General features: G+C 34.0%; 1 protein-coding gene and 1 long non-coding RNA gene across 3 annotated transcripts; both read left to right on the top strand.

Annotated features, from left to right (window-relative positions):
* Positions 1 to 97: 97 nt before the first annotated feature.
* LOC143243797 (uncharacterized) lies at positions 98 to 5,885 on the top strand. The gene is made up of 2 exons (XR_013024764.1): positions 98 to 1,913; positions 2,034 to 5,885. It is a non-coding gene; the product is annotated as an uncharacterized LOC143243797 (long non-coding RNA).
* A 12,546-nt stretch (positions 5,886 to 18,431) lies between these two features.
* Positions 18,432 to 27,278, top strand: LOC143243787 (uncharacterized). Of its 2 annotated transcripts, none has more exons than XM_076487450.1 (4): positions 18,432 to 18,618; positions 23,451 to 23,509; positions 25,297 to 25,337; positions 26,431 to 27,278. In XM_076487450.1, exons 2-4 carry the CDS (start codon positions 23,485 to 23,487, stop codon positions 26,971 to 26,973), a joined length of 609 nt encoding a protein of 202 aa, XP_076343565.1. In that variant the 5' UTR covers positions 18,432 to 18,618; positions 23,451 to 23,484; the 3' UTR covers positions 26,974 to 27,278. The 2 variants fall into 2 exon arrangements, with proteins under 2 accessions (XP_076343565.1, XP_076343573.1); XM_076487458.1 differs by having other exon boundaries at positions 18,432 to 18,625.
* The last annotated feature ends 477 nt before the right edge of the window (positions 27,279 to 27,755 follow it).

Here is a 27,755-nt window from a genome sequence, read left to right as displayed (position 1 = left end):
TGTGGACACTGCTTCAGGTTGTGTCATATTGGATTTGCATTCTGCTGTGTGGACACTGCTTCAGGTTGTGTCATATTGGATTTGCATTCTGCTGTGTGGACACTGCTTCAGGTTGTGTCATATTGGATTTGCATTCTGCTGTGTGGACACTGCTTCAGGTTGTGTCATATTGGATTTGCATTCTGCTGTGTGGACACTGCTTCAGGTTGTGTCATATTGGATTTGCATTCTGCTGTGTGGACACTGCTTCAGTGAGTGGTCATCTTTCCTCTAAGTTCAAGTTTCAGAGCACTCATGTTTTAACCTAAGAAACCAAGAGATTAGTTCAGTGTACTATATTTATATGTACATATCATTTCTAGATTAACATCTTACATAAAAACAAATTTAACATGCTGAAATTAGAATTCCAATAAAGTATATTACTTCCACTCACATAAATAGTTATTCTCATGTAGTGCTGCCCTCTACATAAACATTTTTTGCACATGCTATAAGCCTTGATGCTTCCACCTATCTGGAATTAGCTGAGTACAATACATCTCGCATGCAAATCATTATGTGAAAAACTTGCATCAACAGAGTGTGACAAACTCTCTCAACCCACATGACTTCCTCTATTCAATTTTACCAAACTATCACTTCTCATTTGGTAGTACTCATGTTGTAACATCTAGTTGGTGCTCTCTTTAAGTGTTTTATTTTAATTTCCTTCCTTCTCTTTATATTAATTTTTCTCAACTGGTTTACTCTTTATTTTACAATAGTGATATTTTAACTTGTTGAGTTATTTCAAAGTGAAATTATTTTATATTTCTACCCTATTATGGAACTTATTACTTCATTACCAAAACTTTTTATTTGTTTCTGTCAACACAGTTGTAATTGCTCATTAATTCTGCATTATGAATTTTATGTTACTACTTTGGATGCTATATGTTATATTAGCACGTTTACACAGGCTTCAGGTCATGGTACTCTGGAAGACAATTTCCAGCTTTGCTTCATTTGGAGATTGATTGTTAGGCCTTGCCTCAAGTTTTGGTTCTACTCATTTTGACATACAGTCCTCCAATTTTTGGTAGATAAGATGCTATACCTATGGTTTTTTCAATAAATTTATTTTTAATACTATTATCTGTAGTGATTTGAGTTCTGTAACATCTGTTTTGTTATATTAGCTGATTTCTCAAGCTCATTCCCTTGGCTGTAGTTTTGCTATATAGTAGATTGGTACAGTTGGAATCTTGTTAATTCATTCACACAGGTAATTAATTAGATGATGAGGCATTTGGTCAATGTTGTTGTTTGTGTTTTTTCTCAACAAACAAGATTTTGTGAAGATGAGACATTGTTCCTCAGATCTCACTTCCAAGCCCCTCAATAGGCAAAGGTATATTATATTTACAAGGGCATTATCATGACCATAAACAAACCACCCTATCTTTACAGTGCATAGTAAAATGTTATTCCTCATCTCTTTAGACAGTTTTAAAAAAAATATTTATATGTCTATAGTCTTTTTCATTGTGTGTAGTAATAGCTATCCCTAATTTCTTCATATCATCAATGGCCATTGTCTGATACACCATTGAGTGATACTTTCTTTAGACTAATAACAGATGATCTTTGACTGGTATCTAGTATTAAGATAATTGTATCTTGTTTCCTAAGACTCTGCAACTTCAGTGATGTATACTGGTATCATTCATGCTAGCAAAATCAGGTTTATATAGCTCACCAAGAACAGAATAATAAACCCACAGTTGTGGGATAATTTCCATATATCTTGAGACCTCAGCCAGGATATGTTTAAGAATACATGCATGGTAGGTTGAATTACAACAAGTGTCTAATAATACATGCATGGTAGGTTGAATTACAACAAGTGTCTAATAATACATGCATGGTAGGTTGAATTGCATTACATGTCTAATAATACATATGTGATAGGTTGAATTACAACAAGTGTCTAATAATACATACATGGTAGGTTGAATTGCATTACATGTCTAATAATACATACATGGTAGGTTGAATTGCATTACATGTCTAATAATACATGCGTGATAGGTTGAATTACATTAAGTGTCTAATAATACATGCATAATACAAGTTTTCCAACCCTATTAATATAACCTGCTCTGCATGCTTTAACAAAATTTGTCTTCCTACACTAGGTCTTTGGTCAATTGAGGAGAAGTCTGTATCTCAGTTTCATTAATGATGTATAGGTGGAGCTAAAAAAGACTTGTCTCTAGAGGTTAATAAACAAATAACCAGAGATCCATATATTTCATTTACCCCTTTACCATTAAAATTTCTATAATTTTTCCTTACATTTCTGTTTGGAACATAGGTAAAATGTTTTCAGATCTTTTAGATACAGTTAATAATTTTGAAGACAGACTATTCAATATTTTTGATGTGTAGCTTTAGATGCGAGTGATTTAAGGCCTGTTGCTTCTTGATGTAAGTTGTATGATGTTGATTTGTTATGTGGGAATGCAAAGCACATGTTCCACAAATGTTTTGTTGTGGCATTTAGTTTGGGCTGTTTTTTTTTTTCTTATCTTTATATTAATTTCTTTCAACAAGTTTACTCTTTTTAATACACAAAAGTGATATTTGTAACTTGCTGAGTTATTCCGAAGTGGAATTATTTTATATTCCTACCCAATTACAGAACTTATTACTTCATTACAAAAACTCTTTACTTGTTTTTGCCAACACAGTCATGGTTTCTTATACATTTTGCATTATGAATTCTATGTTAACACTTTGGAAATTATAGGTTCTATTAGCACATTTATGCAGGTTTCAGATAGTGGTACTCAATGGGAAGATTTTCAGCTTATTTTGTCAAGAGATTGGTCATTTTTTCATCTGTCTCCTATATACTACTGACACCAGAGTTTTGTTATTTTAGGATTACCTGTAATTCATCTTACTGATCTATCAATAATTGGTTTAACTATATTGTTTTTTTTTTCATACATCGTGTCTCATACACAAGTCATTGTTAATATTCACACTTATTTCATTTTATAAATTACCATTTATTTCATGTTCAGTATTATTGCATTTATTTTTAAATTAAGGTTTTTTATTTTAAAGTTTAGTAATGTCCTTTGTCTTGCACTGTTCAATTAGGCTTAATACATGTCTATTATTTTTAGTTTACCTGTAGTTCTGCTTGTGGACTAATCAGTAATTAAGTTAAATATCTTGTTAGCTTAGGCTTAACAATTATGTGTTAACTTTGGCTTACCTGTGGCTATACTTCCACATTACTTGTTAGTTCAGTTAACTATTATATTGTTCTTTAACACATGTTTTACATATGTTCCTTTCACTACCAAATTTCTTACTGTTACTTACCTCTACTCACAATTCCCATCATTCTTCCCCACTGAAAACCAGTGTTTTTGTTTTCTGCTTAAACTCGAAGTGATATTCTGATAGAATAGAACAGAGGGAGTCATGTTGCACTCGTTTTGGTGGAGGTTTTTTGCATGATGATTTGTATGCAAGGTGTGTTGTAATAGTCAATTCCAGATAGGTAGGAGTATCAAGTCTTGTTGCATGTGGAAAAAAATTTGCATATTTATGGCAGCACTGAACAAGAATGGTTATTTATAGGGCAGGAGGTATGAACCTATTGAAAATACATTTTTAGTATAGGAAAATTATAACTGAAAGATTTTTGGTGTAATTTTTTTACTTATATTTCCTATAATTGTTTACTAATTAGCATTACATTTTGTGAAGCTTTTTCATACTATTTGATGTATATGTATTTAGGATGAAAATTAATCTGATCGTTTTATTTACATAAAATACTGTGTATTAGTAATTTTTATTTATTTTGGTAAGAAAAATTGAAATGTATGTACACTGGAATTAGATCATAATATGTATAAAACATTTCATTAATAGAAAAATTGTAACAACAAATTTTGATATCAATATATTATTGCTAATCTCTATGGATCTGTTTCTATGGTAATAGTAGTTTTGATAGTCCAGTAACACTGCTTTCTTTCACCAGTACCTCTGTTGGTTGATTAATATCTTTTTATTTTCACCAGTTCCTGTGTTGGTTGGTTAATATCTTTTTTGTTTCACCAGTTCCTGTGTTGGTTGGTTAATATCTTTTTTGTTTCACCAGTTCCTGTGTGTTGGTTGGTTAATATCTTTTTTGTTTCACCAGTTCCTGTGTATTGGTTGGTTAATATCTTTTTTGTTTCACCAGTTCCTGTGTGTTGGTTGGTTAATATCTTTTTTTTTTCCCACTGGTACCTTTGTTGGTTGTTTTTTGTGGTTTTTTTCACCAGTTCCTGTGTTGGTTGGTTAATATTGTTTCTTTGTCATTTGTAATTTTTCTCAACAACACTAACTTTTTTTATAATGTTGGCACCATATTTTCAAATACTGTCATGGACTTTTATGGTTTCTTACTGTTACATTTTCATAGACACTAATGTAGAATAGAATTGTAGGCTCTTTACAATGTCTTCTTTGTTGTCACTAATGTAGACTGTAATTATGCATAAATTCAAAGTGATAATCTGGTACAATAGAATAAAGGAGTTGCATGCATAATGATAGCACCTCACACAAAATATATTGATTGAGGTTTGTTGTATGATTATTTCTATGTAAGATGCACTGGAATAGTTAATTCCAGATGTGTGTGAGCAAACTATAATTGTGAGTTATTACTGACACTAATATAGACTATAATTGTGGGCTATTAGTGTGATGGCTACATAGACATTACTACATCCTTTGGTGGGGGTCTTAACTGTTAAACCTCCACAGACATTAACGCAGCCTAAGATAATGGATTTTTACTGTCACACCTCCATAGACACTAACACAAATTAGAACTGAGAGTTTTTACTGTGACACCTACCAAGGTACCAGCACATTGTTGAAAGTTTTAGGGGTTAAGTCCAGTAACCTAGAACTTTGTTTGATTATTCTCATAAAATAAGTTTATTAAGTGTCCCAGCCATTGAATTATTTTTACTTTAATATTTATACAATTTTCTTACTTATTTTATCATATTTGTTTTTAATAAATGTATTCACAGAATATAACTGAAATTTTATAAGTGCCACATTTAAATATCTTTCTTGCATTTTTAAAAACAACCATAGTTCCTTAATCACAGAATCATTGAAAAACTACCAATAGAAAGGAACTGATAATAAACTCTGGTAACATATACCTCAGGTTTGAAATTTCTTTTGATAAGAAAAATGCTTTTATTAAGTTTAAGGTAATCCATGTAAACAAAGTGTTGTCATTAGATAGAACAAAAATATTTCATTAGGTAAGACAGTTATTACAAGGATGGATAGTTCTTGTTGTCATTAGATAGAACTATCCATCCTTGTAATAACTGTCTTACCTAATGAAATATTTTTGTTCTACTCCTAATGCACCTTAGTGGGGTGGTGTGCTTTTATTTAATATGTTAGAAAGCTTAATTTTTATTTTGTATGTTAATATAAATTCTTTTTCATATCTTATGTGGAATTTAACTTCACAGAAAGTGGAATTATATACACTGTTCATTGTAATTTGCACTTAGTAATTGTTTAAAGTCAAGATGCCATTTAGTTCCAACTGCACATCCAGGAAATAAAGTGGATGATTTTGCTTCAGTGAAGATGTACTAAACAAAATGAATTTTGCTGTAAATCACTAGACCTTGTGATGTGGGTGTAGGACTGAGTAATGAACATAAACTCTAAATCTGATCAGTCTTAGTAGAATTTTTGTGCTTGTTTTTAGAAGACTTGAAAAAACAGTCATCACTGTTATGATTCTCAGTGTACCAGCTTTTTAAATAAAACAACTAATGTGTTTTGAATCCGTTTTGTAGAATTTCTTTCCTTTTTGAAGATAACCTTTTGTGTCACTGAACGCTTCATGTGTTTTAATCACTAAAGCTTTAGTGTTAAACCTAAGGCATCAGGTACTGCCTATGTAAATAAATATTTTATGTTACTCAGTGAATTCTTATCAGGAAAAATTATTTCTAAAAAGTGGAGTTTTTTAAATCAGAACATTGTATTTCAAGATGTTGAATGTACAGTTTTTTGTTATTGAAATTAAAATAAATGAAGAACTGTGCTGGAAGGGTGCAGCACTGTTGATGTACTGTTGTTGACTGTTGTCCATGATATATCACCCTGGTGGTATGAACACTGAAAAAAAGAGGACGGAGGAAGATTCAATAAAAGTAGTGAAGTATGTTGTTACAGTTGTAAAGTGTATCCAGTGGACATAATATGAATATTCCTGTTTTAACTGTTTTTTTCTAAACAAATAATACTTGCCTTAAATAATATGAGGGACACAATTTAAATATTAATAACTTAAGTGTTTTTCTTTATTCTTTTTCTGTTAAGTGGGCATACATTTTCCTTTCTATAGTACTAACATCGGTGTTTGGAGTTTTGTGCTGCTAGCAGAAAAGGGTATTCAAATATCCCAAAGTTTCAGGTTTTCTATACATAACGAAATATTAAAATGTGCTTCACATTGCATATCTAAAAGTAAACTATGTACTGGGAGGGTTTATCTATGAACATGGTAGATAAAAGAATACTAAATAACATCTGTCTGTATGGTATAAATCTAACTTTTGAGGTAACTACAATTTTGCTTACATTACAACATAAACTTTAAATATGCTATCTGTACCATGTTGTCCATTGTGTGTAACATCTTTAGTTTTTCAAATTATTAACTATCGTATGTTGTTGGATAAGTTTTGTGAAGTTGTACCATAATATTCCATACATTGATATCAGAAGATTGAGTTTTTATTCCCTTTTCACATGGTTATGTTCACAATATATTCTGAGACTGTTTAAGTGTGACTAAAATCATTTCATTTGAGTTCTTTGAATTGTCAGTAGATCCTTCTACTAAGTCTTTTATTTCATAGAATTCAGCAACACAAAGTTTAATAACAGTGTAAATTATGACCTTTCTGGCTTTGCTGACATTCAGAGCTTTCTTCTTTCTGCTAGGGTGACTATGTTATCTGAGTTATACTTGTGTTGCTTATTCTGGATCCTACTCTAATTTTGATACTGAGTTTTAAGCAGCCAATGTATCAGAATTCTCCTAGCTAAGTATTCTCCCTTTTTTTGATGAGTTATTGTATGTTGACAGATTTTTTTTGTAAAGAGTTGGGCCTTCTCCTTTCAAGCCTTTTTCTAGACTTTTTTTTTTTTAATTTATGGCACTGTTAATTTCCTTTCACTGTCAAACTCATATTTTTCAATACTAGTTATTTTATTGTACATCATATTTACATTTTCCAATAATTCAATGTTTCTTCAGGCAGTCAACTTGGAATCTTCCCATCAAACAGTATAGTGTTATCCTATAACACACACTTTAGCTGTCTTCTAACAGTTCGTGAGGACTTTGTGTCAGACATCCCCTTTATTCTGTAAGATTTCACTTGTTTTCTAACAGTTCATAGGGACTTTTAAGTTTTACATTGGATATCTCCTGAAACTTGGTTTGAATTTAAGTGTTACAAATGATAATGTTACTTTTTTATTATTATTATTTAATGAACATCTTTATGTTTGGCACATTTGCTTCCCATATCTCTCCTTTTATGGATGATGAAGTTGATATGATTTAGGGAAATAGCACTTCTTAACTTGTTATCTTTGAGTTTACGTTTAATGGGTCTTAACTGGCAATTCTGAGGTAAATCTGTGAGCCAAAAATACCACAGAGTAGAAGGGAAGGTGACCAAGGGATTTCTGTTTGTTCTCATTACCTGTCTCCAGAAAAGATTTTGATTAATCAGGCTTTGACACTCTCATAAAATATCTCTCTTTTTCATCTTGGGACATTAATGAACAAAGTCCCCTTGGTGATGGTGGTGTAGTTATTGAGGGGAGGGGTTGTTCTGTAGAGCATATTCTCTTGCATCACAACCTGTCTGTCTTCAATATCAGTTCTTTTACATATTTTCATGCACCTAGTCAGTCACTTACTGATTTCACTGATCTATCTGTATTGCCTAATGTTTTCTCATTTCTCTTGGAAGATTGATAATGACCCCTGGGGAATTGTTCCAGTTTCTATCATTTTGAGGGACATTGGTCGTGGTTATTCCCACCTGACCTGAAGCACCACAATGAAAGTTGAAGCAGGTTGACTAACTCTCTTTACTAATCTCTTGGAACGATTTTTCTGTGTTCTATCTGTTAACGACTACACGAAGGAAGTAACTAATTGTAAGATTCAAGCAGCTGTTCATTCTATCCACAGAATCTTAACACTTTTCCCATGGTGGTCTGCTTGCAAGCATGGAGGACTCAGGTATGGGTCGAGCTACTTTTTGCAGGTTTCCCACTCTTATTAACTGTATTGCTTTGGATTAAGTTCAGCACTAGCATCACTTTTACCACCAGTTCAAAGGTCATCTGGGACAAGATTTGGAAATCAGATGTATTCTTCTCAGCCTCTTTTCATCTTGCTCTCCAGTGGTCAATAGCCCAGCATAGCTGGGTGGTTAGGGCGCTTGACTCATAACCCGGTTCAAATTCCCGTCACACCAAACATGCTCGCGTTACAATGTGAAGGTCAATCCCGCTATTCTTTCATAAAATATTAGCCCAAGAGCTGGCAGTGGGTGGTGATGACTGGTTGCCTTCCCTGTAATTTTATACTGCTAAATTAGGGTGCTAGAGTAGATAACCCTCGTGTAACTTTGCGCGAAATTAAAAAACAACAACAAAAAAACCTCTACAATACTAGAAATAATGTAAAATCAAACTACTTGTACAACGTAAATCAACAAACGTAATACACATAATATATCCAAAAGTTCACGGAAATACACTGGCTTATTTAACTAATTTAAAATAACGCTTCACACTTCACAACGCTCGTATTTATTACCTACCTTCGAAAGTACGAAAATTTTTTGACATCAACTTAGAATTTTCTGACCCTACTTAACTCATTATTAAAACTAACACTTCCAATTAAAAAGAACAAAACAATTACAGAATAAAAAATACAGCTTATAATAATATGCTAACTAAATGAAGATGAGAAGTTTTTAACGAATTTTTGTCTCGGATAACCAAAGCGTATTATTTTTTTGACTACTGATTTTACAACTAAAGCGTTTTCAAGTAACTAACGAATAATGCTATATACAGTATTCTAGTTTTTTGAACGTAAGATACATACAGGTATCTCTAGTTCTTCGTTGAAAGAAACTCAAATTCTAGTAAAGTGACTTAACAGACGATCTCAATATTGAATCCATCTATCGGTATTTCTCTTCATCTCTTCAAGTACAGTATTTCGTTTTGTATTATTAAATCACCTTTATCTGTGAAATTGTGGATTAACAAAAACGCTTTTTACTTCACGAGTTTTAATCATTTTTATTTTTTAGAATATCAAATGTTCCATTACTGAAATACTAGCCAAGAATGTGTTCTCTTTAACTGCCATCCACTATATCGCTGTATTGTTGGCTGTGTGCCTCTATTATCTTTACTACCGTCGAGGTACTTTCAAATGTGGTTTAAACGGTGGTTTTCAACCATTGGTTAGTGAACCAATGCTTGTCGAAAGGGAGATTTCATCAGTTCCATAACAGGGTGATAAAAGTATATGTGTTTCCAAATATGATGAGTTAAGTATATTGTTTTACAATGTAATTTAAAAGTATTTTTAAAAATTAACATTGTACCAAGCGATTCCGTGAGATTTTGAGCTAATTCTCTGCTGGAGGCCCAGTATGGCTAGGTATATCTATTTTTATCTCTAGTCATTAATCTGTCCAAAAAAGGTGACTTACGTTCACAAGAGTGCAGAGAAGTACAAATGTTCACTCTTGCTCTAAGGTTGGATTCTGTCAAATGATGGGGGACCCATTTTCCAAGCTTTGGCGCTTTTCCAAGCTATTGCAGATGACAGTGAACTGTTAAATGGGTTGAATTAAGCTTGTGTGGTAGTTCAACTGTTGCAGCACAATCTTCATCAAGTGCAGCTAGTAGCAAGTCATCATTAAACTCAACAGGACGACCCGAACGTGGCGCATCAGTTAAGCTGTAGTTACCTGATCTGAACTTCTGAAACCACCTTCGACATTTTTTTTCATTGAGACACTCCGCACCTTAAACACCTTGAATGTTTCGTGTAGTTTCCGCTGCAGTATTGCCTTTTTTACACTCATAAAACATTATATGCCTAATGTGCCCGTCAGAAATATCCATCTTCATAAGGGTTTATTTGATTAATGGTCTGAAAAAATAGAGTTGGGTTAATTTGTTATATTTGTCTGAACATTTTTATACACGTTCTACTACATATTTTAGTCCATTAAAGCCTTCTACAAAGACAAGAATAATGATCCACTTTCTGTATTAAATTTTCAGACATTACTTATGGAATGACCTGATAAATTAGGGGCGGTTTGCGCTGATAGTCCTCATGTAGCTTTACGTGAAATTCAAAAACAAACAAACATTGACCATAGAAACTCTGATTTATACAGTAGGGGCATAAACAGCATCGTTACACGTTGGCAAAAGTGTGTTAAAGCAAATGGTGCTTACTTTGATTAAATCATGTTTTACAACACTTGTTTATACTTTTCCAAATTTCGCAGTTCAAAAACGACATTTATTTCTGGACAATCTAATATATTACTACTATTGAAGTAAACACCCCAAGGCTTAAGTGTGAAAGTGCAAATTCAAAGAACAGTTAGACAAATAAGATTCTAAACGATATTTAAAGTAGGCAGACCTAATCCCAAGTGTGAAAAAAGTTGATTTTAACGAAAGTTAGTGAATTTGATTATAAAGTTTCTAATATGCACAGTCCTGGGTCAAGCGTGAAAGTGTAAATTAAACTAACATTTAGTTAATTGTAATTTTAAACGATGTTTAAAGTAAGCAAACTTACCCTTAAGTGTGAAATAGTTGACATGAACACAAAGTAGTGAACTTGATTATAAACAGTCTCTAAAGTCGCAGCCCAAGGTAAAGTGTGAAAATGTAAATTTAAACAACTATGATTACTTTTTCATTCTAAACTCGCCGGTATGTCTGCGGACTTACAACACTAAAAACCGGGTTTCGATGCCCGTGGTGAGCAGAGCACAGATATCCCATCGAGTAGCTTTGTGCTTAATTCAAAACAATTTAAAGTGGGTAAACCTAGTTCTAAACGTGAAATAGTTGATGTAAGCACAAATTAGTAATTATAATCTGATTATAAACAAATTTTAAAGTAGACAGTCATGAGCCAAGTGGAAAAGTGTAAATTGTAGTTCTATACGATATTTAAAGAAAGGAAACCTTGTATCATATAAACATCATACAACTTTAGTTGGTGTGTCCGGATTTTCTCTTTTGTTATTTCTGAATAACTTAATTTTGTGAACGTTGATTTTGACCACGTAGCAATTTTCATGTTAAATCTGTTTCTTGAACAAAAGCCTTAAGTTCAATTGTTAAAAACTAAGCTAACGTCCTTGAAATAATAGTTTGTAGTCCCAGCTTTTTTTTTGCTTGCTTCCCTTGTTAATTGTATTTAATATATATATATAACAACTTTTTTGGCTACTTAACTAAAGCCTAATGTACGTCATGAATAAATATAACTGTTTAATTTTGACTGTATTTTACTGTTAATTGCCAAAAAATTTATATTTGTACCTTTGTTATACGAAAATATTGTTTAGTGTGTTTATGCAATAAAACTGGCTATACTGTTCATTTGAGTTGCATAGAGCATACATAGTACAGCCATACAAATGTTTTGCATTTTAGATGCCCTCCAGTGGCATAGCGATATGTTTGCGAAGCTATATCTCTAGAAAACGGGTTTCGATACCCGTCGTGGATGGAACACAAATACCCCATTGTGTAATTTTGCGCTTAACAACAAGCAAGATACAGTGTCGCCATCTCTGCTAAATAGCAATAATATTTCTATTAATCCCTACCTCCAAGGCCTGGAGAGTTAGGGTGCTCGAGTCGCAATCTGATCAGGGATTCGAATCCCTGTCCCACTAAACAGGCTCGTCCATTCAGTTGTTGGGGCGTTATAACATTTCGATCAATCCCACAATTCGTTGGTAAAAGAGTAGCCCAGGAATTGACGGTGAGTGGTCATGACTAACTGCTTTCTCTCTAGTCTTTCACTTCTAGATTAGGGACAGATAACTCTCGTGTAGCTATGCGCGAAATTCAACATGAAACCTTACCCCAAACATTTGGCAATATGTTTTATAATTCGTAATTATGACGATACAATGCATACATATATATACATATGTGTATACTGTTGTAATACGTTCTATTATTGGCCTTGTGGATTATTCGATAAAACAAATACTAGGAAGCCTAGTACACTGAACGATAATAAAAACACATGTTACTCGAACCAGCCCACATCAGACGTGTCGCTAGACATTGACACAGGGCTCAGGTCTGGATCCTTCTTGACAGTGCTCCGAATCCTGAGTTGGTGTCTTGAGAAATCAGAACAGAAAACTGTGGTCAACTCCATCGTAAAACGCCAAATGTTCCGAATGTTTTAAGCATCTAGCCACGCCACGCCCAGCATGCTTTAGTATTGAGTCTAGGACGATCAAACGGAATCATTCAGGGTTATTTTGATAGATCGTGATGAATAAAGCTTAGCTCAACTTATAAAACGAAACAAACAACAAAAACACTACATTGAATCATCCTTCTAATATTTACTCTTTATTGTAGAAATAACATTTTTAATTTGAGAATCACAAGAGAAATCATCTTCTAATACATTTGTCTTCAACACTGCATCTTTGGTCTTTACCGTGCCATTAGTTTCACAAACTATTAAAAATAATTATTTCTTGTATATGGTTCCAATACCTACTCACCCCCACCATTTTTATTTTGAGATAACACTACCATTGTGGCCGTTATTTCGTTTCGCTGTCAATGCATAAATCAGTTGAAGAATCTCCGACTCGGGTGGTGTTTGAATATCTTCAGATAAGTTATTCACTCATCCAACCTGGACCCACGGTTTAGCTTCACCATTACAAATAAACCATCACAGTCACAAACACATCTAGAACATTTCAAGAATGTTTCATTGCTAAATCGTTTTACTTTACATTTACAAGTTAACTTCTCCATGTTGGCTCTTGTGGTCCTGAATCAAGTCCAGGAACTAACACCTGGAAAATATAGTACCAAACGTATTATTTGTGTCTAATCAAAACAACCTAAACCTTTCTGGAATACATCTTTCTTTCTTTTTTCTGGATCTACATCAAGTTGCCGGGCTGGCTCGTGGTTAACTTCGATTTTCATGGTTAGCATAACCGATGTCGTCAGATAGGCCTACTTTCACGATCGAACTATATCTAACAGAAAATTTGCTTACTCGCTAATTTGTTACCTCTCTTCATCGAAATATAGGCCGAATATTCAGAGCGCTGAACTAACTAGTTGACAGTAACAGATACGCTGACTAAATCATTCAGTAATCACTCGTTTACATGATCGAGTATAATACGCTTTCTATATATAGTTTGAATTCTTTCTATGCCTTTAAGAAATTCCAGACGTTAGGGCCATCACGTTACTTCAAAATTCCTTCTGGTTAAACAACAAAGCTAATTTCTAGATTTAAAACATAGGCTATAAAAATACGATTAAGTAAGTGTTTTAGTTGATTGATCGTATGAGACTAGGTGTATTAAAGTATGAATTCTTATGAGAAAAGTACTATTTTGACCACAAAAGAAGAATTATAATAAAATCTACATTGACTATAAAATTTGGATTTTTATAGCAAAAATCTACCTTGAACGTTAAAGAGGGAAACACATATAGCAGAGATTCTACTTCAAAATAAAATACTGTTGCTAATGTTGTTTTTAAAGCAAAGCTACATAATAAATTGAAACAAAAAAACACTGATCACCGGGGTATCTCACCATAAAACATAGTTCCTTATTGGCAGTATTTTCTATAAAATAAGGGTTCTTATAGCATGTGTTCTATTCTATTAGGCTTCTTATCTGTTTGTTTTTGGAATTTCGCACAAAGCTACTCGAGGGCTATCTGTGCTAGCCGTCCCTAATTTAGTAGTGTAAGACTAGAGGGAAGGCAGCTAGTCATCACCACCCACCGCCAACTCTTGGGATACTCTTTTTTACCAACGAATAGTGGGATTGACCGCCATATTTTAACGCCCCCACGGCTGGGAGGGCGAGCATGTTTGGCGCGACTCGGGCGCTTACCCGCGCCCCTCAGATTACGAAGCGCACGCCTTAATGCGCTAGGCCATGCCGGGCCTGCTTCTTATCTATATTGTACTTTAACTTAACATAAGGGTTCTTATAGCATATGTTGTACACTATACATAAAATACAGATTTTTATAATAAAAAGCCGACCTTTGATGTAAAAGACGAGTTCTTATGACAGAGATTCGATATTGGTATAAGGTATTGGTTCTTGTAGTGGAAATTCGACCTTGCCTGAATTGTGTTTTGTTAGTATTTGTAAATTAAAATAAGCATATCTCCCGCATTAGTGATGCAATTTTCTTGCAAAATCCAACATTATTTGATTTGTTTCTTACGTAAATTATGCGTTGTTTTCTCGTGATTAGGGTTCATTCATGTGTCTGCTTAATATATTTGTATTCTGTTCTAAGAGAAGCATGTAACAATAACAATATTAGAAAGATAAGGATATAGTGTCCTACATTTAAAGTATGTCAGGGAATACATCGAAAGTGAAGCAGGGCCGAGCAGATATACGTATACTGTGAGGCTCTAAAATATCGGCTAGAGGGCGTGCAGTACGTTGAAATGAATGTTACTACTCTGAAAAACCTTCAAAGGGAAGTTAATTTGATCTTCATCATCAACAGTCGTCCATGAATGTTTTAGTATGTTATTGTAAGAGCTTTCTTAAATAGAGTGTTAAACATAAAATAAATTGTATGTCAGATTAATCTAGGAGTGGGTAATAAACCGATGTATAAGTGGCTAGGGCTAAAAGAGATTTTTCAATAAAAAATAAGTAACTATTTAAGCCACTTTAACTCACTTTGTATATTGATAAATTAAATAATTGTTTTTTCAGTGCAGACAATATACATTTTACCTTTATCAGTTCCAAGAGAAGGTGGTTCTATTGAAAAGCGACGTCCTTGTTAATTGACACGTTATTTAAGGTTACTGTTTTTGCTTTTATGAGAATGTGAGGCATAATTGAATCCAGATAATGAAACTCTAGAAAAAAAAACAACTAAAACTAAAATCGTTGCGTGGGCAACTCTTAATTACACAGAATGTAAAATAAATCTCTGTTCTTCAAATATGATAATTGTTCTTTTTCAACCAGCATGTGCCATATAGTATTTTGAATGTCCCCTAATGGCTCAGCGGTAGGCTTAAGGGCTCATAACGCGGAAATATTATGAACCCTAGACCTGTGATATAAACAGTCCACTTAGCTCTAAAATATTTTATTTGTTCAAGGTAAGGCGTGGTTAACGTGCTCTAACTGTAAATCCAATGGTTTATGATTTGCGCCCTGTTGGTACAAAAATTCGTAATTTACAATTTGAAGCAGTGGGTGCGCAGGAAGAAGGAAGGTGAAATACGACCTCTGGGTGAAACAAGAATGGCTAGAACTTTGTGGGTGGGTGTTGCTTTGGACTAGTGTATCAGTTCAAAATTAGACAGCTATGCACTGATAATACACCTACTGCAACTTTACATGAAAATTATATCTAAAAACAACAAACATTGATTTAAAAATTAAAAGCCCAATTCTCTTCTCAGCGTGGGTTTATCACAAAGGTTTTAAAAGAGACATCGAAAAATAACTATTCGCCTACTCATCAAGCATCAAATGAAGTTTTATGGCATCACTTATTTTCTAATATTACTGTGTTTACAATCTTAGTCAGACTAATCTTTCTAACCTACAAATAAGTTGGCACATACAGTTTGTTTTCAAGTTAGGGTAAAGGGCCTTTTATCAAGTTATTTGGTACAGAAGAAACGAAATAAGTCTCATAAATTATGATCAAAGAACAACTACATGCCAATTTTCGCGTGAAGAAGCAAGTTATTTTATAAAATCAGTTTTTTAACTAGAGGATTGATGAAATAGGAGATAACGTTATCCACACACGTAACAGCTGGACTCATCCGTGATTCAGATGCGAAGATGGTTCAAAACTAATTTTACCAAACATAATACCATTATTTAACAATTGTGGATGTATGTCAAATTAATTTTGATCGAGACAACACGATAGTTAGAGTGGCACGCAAAGGTTCGGTAATACCATTTAGTGATACACATACAGGTACAATAACACCATTCAGTGACATTCAGAGGTCCAGTAACACCAATCATTGAGACATGTAGGCTCCGCAACACCATTTAGTGACACTCAAAGGCCCAATAACACCATTTATTGGTCGAAACAACAGAATTATCTCAACGGAAAATGTAATGAAAACTTATGATACGTATATTCGACTCCTTCAAATTTGCCTGGAAGTCTCAGTGTAGTGGGTTCTAATTCCTGTCTCACCGAATATGCTCGACCTTTCAGCTGTGGGGGCGTCATAATGTGACGGCTAATGCAAATAGCTGTTGTGGAGCTCTGCGAGAAATTTAAAACAAACCAAACTGTTTTAAAATAGGTAGAACCACTGTAGATTATTACTGTTGACTCTTATGACAACACAAGGTAAAAACTTCGACATTCTGTAGTGTGTTTGTATGCCATTACGGCAACATTGAAAACTAGTTTCACAACATGTTTCGTAAGCATAAGTCTTCCTGGATCAAACAGTCAATCATGGCATTTATTATTATATTAGCGCCCGGCATGGCCGAGCGCGTTAGGCGTGCGACGCGTAATCCGAGGGTCGCGGGTTCGCATCCCAGTCGCGCTTAACATGCTCGCCCTTTCAGCCGTGGGGACGTTATAATGTTACGGGTCAATCCCACTATCTGTTGGTACAAAGTAGTTCAAGAGTTGGCGGTGGGTGGTGATGACTAGCTGCCTTCCCTCTAATCTTACACTGCTAAATTAAGGACGGCTCAGTTTTCTTCTCCTGGTGGGGGTTGTGCAGTAGGCTAACAAGCTACTCACTTAAAAAACCAGCCTGTTAATGAATCCGCAAGCGATTGCGGCCCTTTGTTCCTTCATGGAATCGAGAGGCATAATAATAATAAAAATATTATTATAATAACGGTTATTACAAATAATTATTTATATACACAAAATTTACAAACCCACAAATAATATTCAGTCTTTTATCTGTTCTGGAACTTAATATTTAATCGACGGTCTAGAATTCAAATTACTTTTATGTTGATACACAGATATATTTCACTTGATGTGAATGCTAGCTCGCTCTATTCTTGTTTAATTTAACCCGGTTTACAAGCTTACTTGTCACAGAGGAAGATAGATATCTAATATTTTCGTAGAAATACTAATGTCCGAAGTTAACTCTCCGAAGCTGAATGGTTCGAAATATTCAAAATCTATAAACATTCCTCGTCAAATTCTGTAGTTTCCGATTAATAAGCGTTAATCGCAGTTACAGCTTTCGAGGCTTTATAGTATACTGACTGTAGTTGACCAATAATATTCTGTCTCTTTTCTTCTTGTGATGACTTGCTTTTATATACCAATCACGCGAGATTCTCAAACGTTCAACAGTGTTAGAAGACACGCTAGTATTTTCGTAAAACACACAGGGTTGATATTTCTCTCGAGAATCTTTTAGGAATTTATGGAGCAGGCGCGATTTGTGCAATACACATCCAACAATATACGTCACATGCGTAAAAAACTGTATTGAAACAAACGTAGGTATTAAAATAAATACATAACAGCAAATCCGTTACACACTCAAGTGATGAAACAATAGGTTCTAACTATCGTGCATAGATGGAGCACAAGTAATGAATCATAGGTGAAGTACACAATTTATGAAAACAGAATTACTTATCATAGGTTTTATTTGAGTTGTATATTGATACTTGCAATTAACTATTTCTTTGTGATTTGTTATTATAGTACTGGTTTCAGTAGCTTTAGCGTATAGAATAGGTAATTTTTATTAGAAAATTTTAATTATTAAAAAACAAACAGTGGTGTTAAGACTAAAATGTGATGACCTATAATCCTTTTCTTTTAATCAATTGTCCGATAATAATTGAAATTTTAGAAAGAAACAGTAATTTGATGTGTCTTACACAGTTATGGGAGGATATGTTTACTTTGACCGCCCAATGTTAGACAGGTGAACATAGGTGTAGGGAAAGCACGCCTCATAGCGTTTCATTTATTACAAGGCAGTAAATTTGAGTCTGCAGGGGACGGAGGGGTAACAAGTAGGCACGTTCTCTACTGTTAAGTCGACCTTCAACAACTCCTTGCGTTGAAGGCCGTTAAACCCAGTCCTGTTAGGCTTAATAAACATAGGTTTGGTTACTACTGTAAGATTAAGATGCGTTGAGTTCCATACCAAATCATCACGTCAGACAGGTAAGACGTAAGTCTTTCATTGCTTCCCGTGTTTTTAGGATGCAGTAGAGTAATATCATATATTAGGTCATAACTTTTTACATTACAGTTGTATTACGTTTTTATTTATTTAGTAAAATCATGCGAGTTTCCTTATTAGTTGTAACTAAAGGACATGATATGAAAATATTGCCCAAGGGTGAAATTAGCATATCACATATAGGCATGTGTTTATAAAGAATTCTACGAAATAAGTTACAAGTTGCTTTAATATAAAATAATATTAAAAAAAAAAAAAACAGACAAAGTTATGACCCTTAGTTTGATTCTGTCATATTTATGGTTACTAAATATTCTGTGACAACTGAAAGTGTTCACCGTGTAATAATGTTTTAATGTTGTTATAACCTGTACTTGGTTACTAAATGTTCTGTAACAACTGAAAGTGTTCACCATGTATTAATAGTTTAATAATGTTATTGTCTATATATATGGTTACTAAATGTTCTGTATGACTTTTCAAAGTGCTCTTAAGTAAAAATATTATCCTAAACATTAAACTAAATATTATAATGTAATAAACTCTAAACTTTAAGACAGATATATTGTCATAAACCATATATTATATTGTCCTAGACCTTAAACCACATATTGTAGTGGCTTAAACCTTAAGTCACATATTCTAATGTATAAACCAACCACTCGTCTTAATATCTTAAATCGAAGAATAGTCAATAAGTATTGCTGGAGGTACGAGATGTATACTGTTGTCAGTATATTAAGCATAACTCTCAGTACTATCAGTATTAAACATCCATATATGATGAATTACGTTAATTGTTAACGTAAAGTTCTGTTACACTATCCGTGCTAATTCTTCATTTGTAGTTATACTTTATCTGTGCTAGAAACCTGGTTTCGACACCCGTGGTGGCAGAGCACACACAACTCATTGTGTAACTTTGTGCTTAATTTTAAACAAATGATCAAGTGCTGGTTATTCATTTATTATAACATTACGTCATCCGCATTAATTGTTCATGTATAAATACACTACTTTAGCCTATTTTGTTGTTCATGTGTAAATATACTACATTATCCTAGTTTGTGGTTCATGTATAAATATGCTACATTAGCCTACTTTATTGTTCACGTGTAAATATGCTACGTTATCCTAGTTTCGTGTTCATGTGTAAATGTGTAGGCTACATTAGCCTACTTTGTTGTTCATGTATACATACACTACGTTAACCTAGTGTCTTGTTCATGCTTAAGTTTTGTGTTTAAGAAGTATTCACCCTGTTAATATCCAATGTTAAAATCTAATCAGTTTTAGAGATTAATTTTCTGCTCTCATTCCGGTCACAGTGAATCTTCTAGATTTTATTACTGATAACAGTTTTCATGCCTTTTCTTTTTCACTATTAATCTTTTTAAATATCCTCTGAGAACAACTTTTAATGTTTTAAAAAATTATCAGTAATTGTGCTTTCTGTGCTGTTAATGGGAAGTTTTTAGATACGAAACTGATTTATTTATAACAAGTAAGGCGTGCAATATTAACAATTTCCTGTGTTTTGAGATCGGAGTTTTAAGCACCTGTGGCCTGTCTCAGTATTGCCATCGTCTTCCCTTACCTCCCGCCCATCTGGTAATTTTATTGAGTTTTTGAAAGAGGCTGAAGTATCATTTCTTTTAGAATGTTGGCGTACGCTGATGTAGTCACAGTAGCCTAACTCACGTGCGACACGTAACGGTTTGTAGGTGCTGCGTGTGTTTCAGTGTAGTCTCTATAATTAAGTGCATAATGTTTTTAATTAAAATTTCTAGAATTGTCAATACCATTTATACATATATGTTCACTGAATAAGATGTTCCGTACTACCATCTAATATAAATAAAAGAAGTTTTGAAGTTCTTGAATTTTTGAAAAACATCCAAGTTAGAACGACTGTAATTGAAGTTTTCAGTTTTATTATTATTTTTTAAATAAACATTCTTTTTGTTTCTTTCTCTAAAACATATTGCTATTAGTCTTAACTAATGACATTAATTGTTAGGTTTAAACTTTTTTGAAAGTTTTTATCACAAACCTATTGGATTTGGCTACTTTGTCTTCTTTCAGTATCTAAACCGTAATTTTTAGGTTTATGATGTAATTAAATTTCTGATGCGCGTGAGATAGTATTGGTTTTATTTATTATACAATCATAATATGGAGAATAAAATGAAAAGTAAAAAAAAAAAAAAGGTTCGTGTGTTTTTCATTATTTAAATATAAAGGTTATGAACTTTGAGATGATATTGATACTTATTTATAACCTGAGTCATTTGTAATTTATGTTTGCATCATTCTTACTGATGTTTTGAAAGTATACTTATTAATGGTTTTAATTTCTCAGTAAGTGGCTAGTCTATGCAATCTGAAGCTACTCTGTTCGTAACGCTCCACTCTCTGTTGACAACGTTCGAATAGGGTCGTTGCGAAAGTCTCATATTCAAATCTCAGTCGAGTAGGGATTTGTAAAACTTTTTTCAGTTATTAACTCCTTAGCTCTAGAATAAAATCATGAAAAAACACAGCAACACCAAAGATTACATTTGTAATGTGAATTATTAGTTAAAATTTGTTAACCAAGACTGGATATTACAGTGGCTATAGCGCGAGACTATAATGTACAAGGTGGCCCGTAAGTCTCAGCCCATCCACGTATCTTATGTATCCAGTGTATCTGTGTGCTGTCCCTCATTCTCACTTCATAATATTATGCGACGCCATGTTCTGTGAGTCACTTTCCTCAACATAGCAGGGTTTTTTGTTCCAAATGCCGCGGTAACGGCTGCCTTCAACTCATCATTAGTATTATAACGTTGTTTAGACACAATGTCCTTTATGTATCCCCAAAGAGAGTTATCACATGTATTCTTACGCTCATGTACCCACGTGCTTGTCACAATACGCTCTTCAAGTGTAAATGGGCTTACATCGACCATATTTCTCTGAAAAAAAGAAACAAATGTATAATACATGCGTAATTGAATATAACATAATAACATATGGATGGGTAGGGACTTACGGGCCACCCTGTAGAAACCTTTCATTCTCCAAGTCGAGTTCTGATTTTATGTTAATTTATTACTATTATTATACTTTTTTATATATTTATTGTTATATTTACAACAAGTTATTTCATTATTCGGAAAAATATGAATACAATTATGCATTAACTCAGGGATACTTACATTCATACATAAAGACGATATCTGTTTTTGTTTATACCCTAACTCCTCTGAGCTTATTAGGCCAATCTCAACTAATATTTGTATGTAAAAACTACGAACATTTGTTTTTGTTTGTTTTTGAAATTCGCACAAAGCTACTCGAGGGCTATCTGTGCTAGCCGTCCATAATTTAGCAGTGTAAGACTAGAGGGAAGGCAGCTAGTCATCACCACCCACCGCCAACTCTTGGGCTACTCTTTTATCAACGAATAGTGGGATTGATCGTAACATATAACGCCACCGCGGCTGAAAGGGCGATCATGTTTGGCGCGACGAACTACGAAGTATTGGAAATGTTTTCAATATTCAAAATTAAACTCAACCCTCTATCCATTTTGTAAAGCCCATTGGTTAATTACTCCAAACCTATTCTGTCAGTCTCAAACAATCTTGGCAGGTTGACACATTAGATAATGTTGAATATTCTATACGGATTAAAGGTCAAAGTATGAAAGTTGCTGGTATATTTCTCAAAACAATCTTGCTGTCCGGTGCAATAACCATCCAATCTTCATGAAACCAATACAAACGTTGTTGTTGTTTCTCAAGTGAACTTCATTCACCAAGTACATATTTCATTGAATTGAACTGATTAAAATAGGGCAGTATTGCTATTATACAGTTTACAATAGGACAGTATTGCTATTATACAGTTTATAATAAGACAGTATTGCTATTATACAGTTTACAATAGGACAGAATTGCTATTATACAGTTTATAATAGGACAGTATTGCTATTATACAGTTTACAATAGGACAGAATTGCTATTATACAATGATGGACATAAAAATGAAGAAATAAACTTATTAGAATTGTTAATTTCAAAAGGGGACATATGGATCTTCACAAAATATAAATAAACAAGATGGGTAGTTTAAAATGAAAATTCATTCGCATAGAATGAGCAAACAACCTTACCATTTGATACATAGCGTTGGCATTATTTCTTCAAGTTATAAATGCCTGTCTTAATTCCAAATCTAAAAGCTGTAATATTTAGGAAAGTCAAAATAGCAATATATATTTTGAAGAAATAATTTCAACGCTATTTCTCAGACCTTAAGCTTGTTTATTTATTCATTTATTTGGCGATTGCATTTTCACTTTAAACTAACTTGTTTCTGTATTTTTTAAAATCTTAAATACTCCTTAACAATTTTAGTTTTATTTAATGGACGTCCTAAATTTACTTTTATTTAAGTGACAATTCGTTGATCTAGATTTTATTTAACTATAAACCTTGAATCTCAGTTTTGCTTCAGCCTAATTTCATTTAGGCGGAATTCCGAACTTCATTTTTACTTAAGTGGAAGTCAGCTAACTTCAGGTTTTTAAATTTCCATTTTTTTTAAGTAGAGGTGCGTGAAGTCTAGTTTTATTTAAATAGAATTCGTGAAACTAATTTCTGAATTTTAGTTTTATTTTGACGGAACTTATGGAACTTAAGAGTTTGGTTTAGATGGAGATGGACTCTCCTCTATGAAATTGTGAGATTTTTCCCCAAGCTGTTTCTTGACCTCAGATGGCAAAATTTTAATTATGGCTTTTCTTTCTTTTTTTATGTATTAGGTTTCCAAAGAATTAAAGACAACAGACGAAGTCCATGTCGGGAACGTATTCGTTTCTTGGTAACTATAATTTATAAGAGTGTTTAGTTGTTTCGTTAGTGTAATTATTAATTCCGATACCAAAATAACTTTTTTTTTAACATGTACTTACATCGCAACTCTTATAAATTATGAAAATTATTATTTTGTTCTAATGGATGATTTATAACAATCGACGTTGTTGTCACAGAATTATTATGATTTGTGTGTAACAATGGAAAGTTGGTGATTTACTTTTCTCAGGTGCAGCACCTGTGAACCGGCTAGTAAGAGCTTCACATTTCTTGTAGTTTTATACTAGCAGTTCTGAGAGTGATAAAACCAGTAGAAAAAGCTGGCTAAACTCTGGGATGTTTGAAAAAAAAAGTATTTATCAATAAAACTGTCACGGTGACCGTCTGGGCACTAGCGAGATTGAAAGACGTTGATCAATGAATCATTTCTACAGTGACTTTACGGATTCTTGTTTGTCTTTGAAAGAAATATTTGATCAGTCAGAACCTTGAACACTACTGTGGTTTGTATCAACTAAATCGCAACGCACTTCTGCTTGTAAAAGTACAAGTTTAATTCCTGGACGGCTCAAGGACAAATAGGTTCCAGAGATGAAGACAACATGTAGAGTGTTTTCAGAAGCCTGGTCCTATTTTGTATCCGGTTTCGATATGAATTATTCAGTTTGAATTCCATTTACGGTAATAGTCTCTGCGTGATGAAGCTCTTTTTCTCTGGGTGATTTATTTTGATATATACCAATACTGCATGTTTGTTGCCAAACAAACAACACACGTACATCCATTATTCTCATCTCGTTGTAGTACAACTAATTTTCAGGTGTCTTACAAGTAAAGATTACTTCATTAATTAACAAAATGTTTCAACATAAATAATATTTAAATTATTATAGATTTAGGACAAACATAAATCTCCTTATGTAGCAGGGGGCCTGGCATGGCCAGATGGTTAAGACACTCGACTCGTAATCCGAGGGTCGCGGGTTCGAATCCCTATCACACCAAACATGCTCGCCATTTCAGCCGTGGGGGCGTTATAATATGACGGTTAATACCACTATAATTGGCAAAGTAGTAGCCCAAGAATTGGCGGTAGGTGGTGATGACTAGCTACCCTCCCTCTAGTCTTACATTGCAAAATTAGGGACGGCTAGCGCAGATAGCCTTCGTGTAACTTTGCGCGAAATTCAAAACAAACAAACCAAACTTATGTGGCAGGATCTCACAAGATATTAATTATGGCTGGAACTAGCTTTAACAGCGATGGATCCCAACCGATGATTCAATACAATCACTATAAGTAAGATTATTCTATATTCACCACCAAATTAATTTTAGTTTTGCTCACAAATTAATAATGTTTGTTTGTTTTTGAATTTCGCACAAAGCTACTCGAGGGCTATCTGCGCTAGCCGTCCCTAAATTAGCAGTGTAAGACCAGAGGGAAGGCAGCTAGTCATCACCACCCACCGCCAACTCTTGGGCTACTCTTTTACCAACAAATAGTGGGATTGACCGTAATGTTATAACGCCCCCACGGCTGAAAGGGCGAGCATATTTTGCGCGACGGGGATGCGAACCCGCGACCCTCAGATTACGAGTCGCACGCCTTAACACGCTTGGCTATGCCAGGTCACAAATTCATAATACTCGGTTTCAGTCACTGATTATTGAAGCTGGTACATTTAGTTTGGTGTTGAGTTGATATATATATATCATGCGATTAGTTTTCTCTTTTATCATAATAAAGCTGTGTAAAAACTTCTCGCTGAAACTATATCTTTATGTTTTTAGGAACGTGGGTATCGCTATGGCTTGTCTGTTCAACACACCAGGTAAGAGATAACATCAGCGTCATTCACAGGTTTCAATCTGAGATAGTTTAATTCATCAGGTAAACGTGTACAACACATACATGGCTTTAAAGTAAATATTTTTAAAGCAAAGTAAAGGGCAGGATAACAGATTGGATTCTTGTTAGAATGTAGAACAACAATACTAGACAAACATAGGTTTAATGAATGTTTTCATTCCACTATCGGTAGTTCTTTGTTTAAGATTGAAAGTACAATAAATCGTTGAACGGTTGAAAACTTACATCGGACATATTACAATATTTATAAAACATGCACAGAACTGTCATACGAAGTGAACTACAGGGTGTTCGGAAAGTCACTGTGCAGTTTTGTATGTTAATAAATATATAAGTGTACAGTGACTTTCCGAACACCCCGTTGAACAAGTTGACTTCTCAGAAGAAGAACGACCAGTAAAATTCAGAATATTCTGTTTAATTATGAGTTTGCTTCGTGCGTAATTTCATGTCTTTACGAAAGTCAAATAGTTTTATGGTTAGTGGCTTGGCTGGTTGTGTTAATAGCTCAGTTTTATTGTTAGTAGTTTGTTTGGTTTGCTGCGTGTGAATAGTCAAGTTTTATTATTAGTGGTTCGGCTGGAGGTATATGAATTACTCAAGTTTATGATAGCGATTTGATTGTGTGTGTGAACAGCTCAGTTTTATTACTATTTGTTTGACTGGGTGTGTGAGTTGTTCAAGTCGATGGAAATACCAGCTGTTATATCTCTCAGCAACATTTCAAATATAAACTTTCTTTACTATATTGATTTCTTGTGTTTTTAATTAATAGGTGAAGATAGAATAATAATATTCCAAAAACTTCACTAACCACTTTTTTTTTCTGGATTTGTGCAATACTGTTGTCCATGATAGTTAGGATAATTCACAGTTTTCACCTTTCCTTTAAAAGGTAATAAGTAAAGGTGATTTGAAGATGACAGTGGCTATATGGTAAAATCTGGTGTTAACTCGCATTCGTTGTTTCATTTTGTAATGTTGTTTGTGTATACTTCATTACTTGTTGTGTTTCTGATGGAATCCTTTAACCACTGCCATGTATGATGTTTCAGTTAAGCGAGCATACCTATATGCTGGCTTGTGCCGACCATGAACTTTTTGTCAAACTACCACCATTACAGTTTTCCTGTAGCACCAGAAGAGTTGGAGGCTACTACGCAGACATTGAGAGTTCATGTCACGTGTTTCACTTCTGTGCTCCTGATTACAAAGGTGGCGTTGTTGACCACGTTTTCTGTTGTCATCCGGACTTGGCGTTCAACCAGAAGTTCCTCGTGTGTGATAGACGTGACGCAGTGGACTGTTGGAGGTCATCTCACTATTTTAATCTGCAGTTCCGAGGTCAGCGGACCCTAGAAGGTGTGACTACTACTACAACAGACTCTTACCAATCAGGATTAACACAGTCTTCAGTGATTTTGGCAACAGAATCACTGACTTTATTAGAAACTGGCTACTTGTTACTGGACGAGACAATAAAGACGTCACAAAGTAACCTAGGAAACACTTCGATTCCATCTATTACACTCACAGCTCTACCACCGACGAAGAATCCAGAAGAGCCAGTCTTACCCGTGACTGTGGACCTGTCTTAAGATAACAAGTTTAAAACAACACTATTAATGAAGTTTAAAGCAGGTAATCAGTTATTGACACGTGATTCAGTATCGCCAACAGAGAACTGGGGTAAGGCCTGTTGCCAACTGCCCAGATGATAATGTATGTTTTTAAAACAAGGAGTCGCCTTCTGCAACACATTTTATATCATCTCAAAACTTTATAAACGTTGCTAATAGTACAGCAAACAGTTATTATTTATAAATGGCTGAAAACTGTACCGTAACAATAAAATATTCATAACGAGGTATTACGTTCAAGAAAGATTCATCTTTCAGTTGTAGAGACGTGTGTTTGTGCGTTTTTTCTTATAGCAAAGCCACATAAGACTACCTGCTGAGCCCACCGAGGGGAATAGAACCCCTGATTTTAGCTTTGTAAGCCTGTAGACTTACCGCTGTACTAGCGGGGGACAGTTGTCAAAGTATCACTTTACAAGATAATAACAGTATTGATAATAATCTCGTAGGTTTGTTTTTCAGATTCTCAGGTCTTTGTGGTAGAAACATCACTTCATACGATGATAAGGTTGTGTATACGAAGGTAATAAGCATATCTTTTATTTACTAATGTCGTTTCAAAATATAACGATACTGATAACAAGATATATTCACCACGGTCTCAACTTTCACATTACTAATGTCATTTCGTCAGTTAATAAGAGAAAAGTAGGTTCACTAGGATGTAAGATGTTGGCAGTAAAAATGATGCTATAACAACATTTCGGTGTGAATTTTTGGATATGCAGATGTCGCATTAT

Source organism: Tachypleus tridentatus, chromosome 1 (assembly GCF_004210375.1).
Source record: "Tachypleus tridentatus isolate NWPU-2018 chromosome 1, ASM421037v1, whole genome shotgun sequence".
NCBI classification, from domain to species: Eukaryota; Metazoa; Arthropoda; class Merostomata; order Xiphosura; family Limulidae; genus Tachypleus; species Tachypleus tridentatus.
Note: the sequence above shows the minus strand (reverse complement) of the source record. Positions and strands in the feature narration are given on the sequence as shown.